This window comes from Equus quagga, unplaced genomic scaffold, assembly GCF_021613505.1.
Source record: "Equus quagga isolate Etosha38 unplaced genomic scaffold, UCLA_HA_Equagga_1.0 HiC_scaffold_3797_RagTag, whole genome shotgun sequence".
In the NCBI taxonomy this organism is placed as follows: domain Eukaryota; kingdom Metazoa; phylum Chordata; class Mammalia; order Perissodactyla; family Equidae; genus Equus; species Equus quagga.
In genome coordinates this window covers 1-6066 of record NW_025793672.1, presented here as the reverse complement: position 1 = coordinate 6066, position 6066 = coordinate 1, and the positions used below count along the sequence as shown (strand labels likewise).

The window sequence follows — 6066 nt, the reverse complement described above, 5'->3', positions numbered from 1 at the left end:
CTCCAGTCATGTGCCAGCCCTGGCCATGCGAAGCGCAGCTTCCTCAAGAATTTGGTATGGCCCAAGCACTCTAGGTTCTGGGGAAATGGTAGCAGTTGGGAGAAGTTTACAGATGTCTGAGAATTTGTGAGCTTATGTCTGATTCAAATCACGGCATAAGAAAGTAGAGTAGTTCTTTATTCCTGATGTGGAAGACAAAAATAATTGAAATTATGTTAAAAAGGAACAAACAGAAACACCTAAACAACCCATGAAAAGGAAAAATAAGGAAGATAACACATCAAACACGAATAGTGGAAAAAATACATCTAGAGAAGAGTGGAAAGACATGCTTGTGTTTTTTAGTATTTTCTAAATATTTTAATTTTGTAACCAGAACATACATATGCATTCTTACCACAATAAGAATATATATGTATATTACACACACATACACATACGTATTTTTCAATTTTGAAAGATCCAGATTGACAATTCTAGTAAAAATACTGCATACTGGGACATGAAACATTCCAGAAAGTGGCTGAAAAATACTACTATATATTTACTCCAAATTATTATTGTCTGGTGCAAAATTTACCAGCTTTGGTGGAGCTGACATTTGCAAGGTAAATTAAATTGGGGTTGAGACTGTTTATACATTAGGCAGCCTTTTTAAAAAAGGAAGCATCTTAGATGCTTTAAGCAAAATTCCTCCATCTTTGTAAAGAGATGCTTGCATTAAAAGCCTGAAAATGTGCACTCCCAGTGGGAGAGCAGGCAGGGCTGTTTTAGGTGAGTTCTGAGGGAGAGAGCAATCGGGGTGCCTCTTACCCCGGGCCTGCTCTGAGGGCACGAACAAATAGGAGGTGAGACTGTTTCGGAATAACTCAGACAATTTCACTGCTGGGACGGTTCTTGGGTTTCCATTATTCTACAGAGGAAACTGATGTTCTCAAAATTTCAGGACCCCAGCTAAACACATTTCCACTAGACCCTGCCTGGCCCTTTAGAGAGGACATCTGTTACCAGCAGTCACCCACCTCGCAGCAGCACATGATCAGAGGGCGCTCACTGGAGCCCTCTCGCTGAGGCACGAGGGGAGAAAGGGCAGGCCGAGGGAAGGGGGATGCAGAGGCCTTTTGTAAAAGGCACGGCCGCCTTCTACCAGGAATCCACGCCTGCCCTCTCCCGTCTGGATTTTGTCATCATCACTCAAGGTGCCTTCAGGGTAGGGGCGGCTCAAACACTGTCGGTGACATCAGGTCTAAAGCAGGAAATGACATGTGGCAGGAGGATGTTGGCTCCCCTCCCCCATCACGCTGCCCAACAGCCAGAAGAGCTGCTCCTTTCTAGACACTGAAGCAGGAAAAAAGAGGGGGAGGAAACCACCTTGTCCCCGAAGCTCCCCAAAGCCCCCACGCCAGGGCAGGGGAGGGTTGGTGGGCTCCCTTGCCCCCTGCTATTATCTGCACCGGTGCTGTGCAGAACAGCACTGCTGTGTGACGGCGCAGTGGTGTTCTGGGTGCGCACACGGTGGAGGAGAGCAGGAGCTCACAGCTCTCGGATGAGTCACTGTAGGTTGGGCAGGCATTATTTTAAAATCTGCCTGTGCGTGTCTCTGATTATATACTAACAGACAGGAGGGCTGGGTGCTGAGGGAGAGGCGGGCAAATGAGTAAGCAGGCTGGGGTGCATCTGGGGTGCATATCAGGTGGCAGAAGGCGGCAGCCTTGGGAAGAGCATTTGCTGCCAGAATCCACAGAGCAGGCCGTCCTCAGGTGCCTGGGCCTGCTGTAATCAATGCTGTCATTGATTTACTGACTGCACATTCACCAAACATTCAGTTCACAGACACTGTCCTCTTCACAACGTAATAAGAACAGATGTCCATGTTTCAGATATGGTAATAGCGGCTGAGAGAAGTTAGGTCACTTGCTTAACAGCCCAATCAGGACACAAGAGAGTATGCAAATTCCATGAGGGTGGTCTGGCCTTCCACAGGCAGGGAAGTGCCCACCTATGAGGGTCCCTATGTCCCCAGTATCATCCCTTCCAGGTCTCATCCTCTGCTCCTGTTTGACCCCAAATTTCCATTTGAATGAAAAAACAAAGGCCAAGAGGCAATCACCTCCAGAAAATAAATCTTTGTGGAACCCGGTCATCACTGAAGCTCTTCTGGAGAGATTCTGGAAGGTTCCAGCTGGTCATGAAGAGCCCAAGATGTGGGAGTTGGGGGAGGGGGTTGAGAGAAGTGGACGCCGAGCCCTAGGAACCCGGGAACACAATCAGTGGGATTCCCTGTGCAGTGGAGGCCCAGCAGCATGGGGAGGGGAGACTAGAGAGTCTAGGAGACCCATCCCCAGCCTGAGAGCCAGCACCAGGCACTTGCCTGCGTGCTGGGAGGACCCTGAAGGACAGGCTTCCTAAAGCAGGGGTGATGAAGCGGCCAGTTGGTCTGCCTCTCATATATGCCCACTATCAACACAGCAAATAGCCCTAATACCTATAGTGACAGCATTGCCTTGGGTTTTATGGCGGTGTTTTTGCTCCATAAACTCAATCCGCTTTGATATAGAGCTTCTCATTTCCTACGCACAAAGCTGGCTGCTGGGCACCTATAATTATCATCATTTTATAGTTGGAGAAACTGGCCCCAGAGAGGAAAAGGAGGATGCTCTGGGAAACAAGAGTAGGCCCCACATCCCTGCTCACCCAGCCCACTGTCACATCGTCTTTGAGAATAACAAGGGTGGGTCTTACCTCACCCTGACCAAGCCTTTAAAATCCATCTGGGCTTTGCCTTTGTAGAAGGGATCCGGGTGCCCTCACTTACCGGCTTTGTGGCTAGTCACTCTGAGCCTCCTTCTCCAAGCTGTGAGACTGGGATAGTAATAATGTTCACTCTGGAACAGCGCTGTTCCACGGAAGTACAGCGTGAGACACATAGGTAATCTAAAGTTTTCTAGTAGTCACTACTAGTCTAGCAGGCATTTTAAAAAGTTAATAGAAAAGCACTTTGAAATTGGATATAATTTCAAAAATATATCCAAAATATTATTTTGATATGTAATCGAGATAGATAAACAATTAGCACTAATGGAATATTTTACATTCTTTTAACTTACTGGGTCCATGAAATTCGATGAGTATTTTACACTTAAAGCGAGTCTCTACTCCGACTACGCACGTTTCAAGCGTGCAATAGCTACCTGTGGCCGGTGGCCTCTGGACCGGGCCGTGCAGCGCTATACGGCTGCCGTGAGGGTTAGGCGACAATGCGTGTGAGGCACACGTACATGGGCTGACCCGTGGCTATTATATTCTGACACATGCATGCACGTAGAATCTTCCACATTTAAGTGGCCTTTACAAGGACCCAAGACCCAAAGCAGACATGAGACACATCCTGTGCCGAGTGACTTCTGCGAGCCCCTCCCAAAGCGACCATCTTCCTCACACGTAGAAGCGAAAAGCCGCCCAACCTGCCATTCTTGCTTTCCTTGAAGACAGCCGCCCAGCCCCTCTCACCTGGGACCCCGAGTCCTCCTCACCCTGCACCTCCTCCTGGCGTTTATACTCGCCGCGAATTCCCACCCGGAATAGAAAGAACGAGGCTCGGGGTCCAGGACTGTGCCCAGGACGTGGAAACCCTTAGAGAACAGCTGTGGACTCCAGTGAAAATTCTGGGCTCCCTACTCCAAAAGGGTATTCGACGCCTCTCGCCCTCCCCCAGGAGCCGAGGACCCTGTTTGGAGGCAGCCCCTCTCCCTGGTTCCAGCACCCCGGGCTCCAGCCCTCTTCGGGAATCCAGAGTGGCCCGACTGAGCGCTAGACCCCCGACCCGGGGCAGGGGTGGGGCCGTACCCAGGGATGGGGCGAGGGCGCCTGCAGGGCGTGCCGACTGCCGGGGCTGGGCGGGCCGGCGGGACCCGGGCTGCGGGGCGCTGGGCTGCATCGCCCCCGCACCTCGCACCGCGCCCCGGCTCCCCCTCGCGGTGCCGCAGTCCCGCCGCGCCGCCCCCCGCGGTCCCGCCCGCCATTACGTCACTGCGGGCCGGCGGGGGAGGGGGCGGGTCCCGTCATATAAAGGGCTGAGCTGGGGGGAGGTGGCAGGTCTCTGCGCTCCTGAGTCGGCCGGTCAGCGCTCGCGCACAGCTCCGAGGGCCAGCGCCTCCACCCGCTCCGCAGCCGGCACCATGCGCGAGATCGTGCACATCCAGGCGGGCCAGTGCGGCAACCAGATCGGCGCCAAGGTGGGCGCGCCGCGGGGAGGGGGCGACGGCCCCGAGGGTGCGGGCCGGGCCGGGCCGGGGCAGCGGGTCCCGAGGGCGCAGGCCAGGACTGGAGGGAGGTGGCGGCGGCCCGCCTGCCGGGTGGCGCATTCCTGGCGCGGCTGCCGGGCGGGGCCCAGGAAGCCGCACAACCTGCCACTGTGCGCGCGGCGCCGCAGCTGTGTGTGCTTTTCATCGAGGCCCCTTGAAATCTCCTTCGGACACGGACCTTCTGGGGGACGTAGTTGGCATTTCCCTGGGTGTATTAGTCTCTGAAATTTGGATGGGGCTATGGTCATATTAATCCAGTGGCTTCTTGTGGAGATCAATTTATATATTTTGTCTATGGTTTTAATGAAAAAATGCAGTGTCATTGGGTAACAGATGTCATGGAGGCTTCTCGTTGGGTTTCGAAGACGTGAACCTTAGATAATTTCCCATCTAGACGTAAAGATGTTCAGTGTCAGAGTCTGGCTTCCGGTCGCGGGCCAGCAGGTGACCGCGTTGGCTGTGACTACAGACCGCAGTGGGCCAGGCAGGAGCGGGCATGGTGCATGGGTGTGGGCGGGCGCCTGGACAAGGACGTGGTCTCTTTCAGAACCGCCATATTGCCCACCCCAACCTCCCCGCCCCCTTTCCTGCTGCCAATTCACAATGGAGTTTGCAACCTCACCAGGGCCAGCTCCATCCACTGCCCCGAGCCTTGCTCCCAGGCTCCTTCTTACCCTTCCCCACCCATCCCCTGCTGTGGTCAGTGGCTGGAGGCCAGTGTGGACGTCACTGGCAGAACACTATGCTGCTTGGGGGGCTGGGTGGGGTTTGTGCCAGGAGACATTGATCCCTGAAGGCAGCCAGAGGGCGGGTTCCACCTGGTCCTCAGATCTGCCAGGACCCATCCATCAGCTGGGATACTGCGACCTTCAGCCCTGCCTGGGGGTGACAGCCTCCCCAGGACCCACTGGCATTGCCTAGAAGGGAACCCTCTGTGCCACCCCCCCCCGCCCCCACTTCAGTGCCCCTCCCAGCTTTTCAGTCAATCGCCATAACATGGCCGATGCTCTGCGGATTTCCAAGCCCCTCAGCAGCAGCTGCTGGAGCACCAGGGGCTGCAGCTATCCGGTAGTCCAGAGCTCCTGAACAGTCTGACCACAGCGACCGCTGTTCCAAGGACACGAGGAAGAAAAGGGCTATCCTTCCTGACATCTAGAGGGCCAGGCCATTATGCGATTCCTTCTTTTCCTTTCCAGTTTTGGGAGGTCATCAGCGATGAGCATGGGATCGACCCCACTGGCAGTTACCATGGAGACAGTGACTTGCAGCTGGAGAGAATCAATGTGTACTACAACGAAGCCGCTGGTGACTATTTGAATGTTTTTGCCCAGTCACCCTTGCTTTCCATACTGCTATGTGGCAGACACAATGTACTAGGAACACACAAATGACGAAGAAGTGCTTCTTGCGTTCATTTTAAATGTCAGCTGCTAAAAAATACACTTTATAGTTCCTTCAGACTCCTGCATGTTTGCCATGACTAAGCATGCTTATTACCTCTGTTTTTCCAGAGCAGAAAAGCTCCCCTCTTCTCTCACTTTTGTCTCAGATACTGGGATTTTCTCTAATGGATTCTGCAGTGAGAGTCGCAGAGAGCACAACCTTGTCTGTGATCTCTTGCCAACTCCCTAAGTCTGGCTCTTGTCCCCACAGGTAACAAGTACGTCCCTCGGGCCATCCTGGTGGATCTGGAGCCGGGCACCATGGACTCGGTCAGGTCTGGACCATTCGGCCAGATCTTCAGGCCAGACAACTTTGTGTT

The 6066-nt window shown here is 53.5% G+C and overlaps 1 protein-coding gene across 1 annotated transcript; it reads left to right on the top strand.

The window, feature by feature from the left end:
* Positions 1 to 4090: 4090 nt before the first annotated feature.
* LOC124232248 (tubulin beta-4B chain) lies at positions 4091 to 6061 on the top strand (the record flags this gene model as incomplete). The annotated part of the gene is made up of 3 exons (XM_046649210.1): positions 4091 to 4235; positions 5501 to 5609; positions 5958 to 6061. Coding segments are annotated over exons 1-3 (270 nt in total), but the record flags the coding sequence as incomplete, so codon positions are not given.
* Positions 6062 to 6066: the final 5 nt, after the last annotated feature.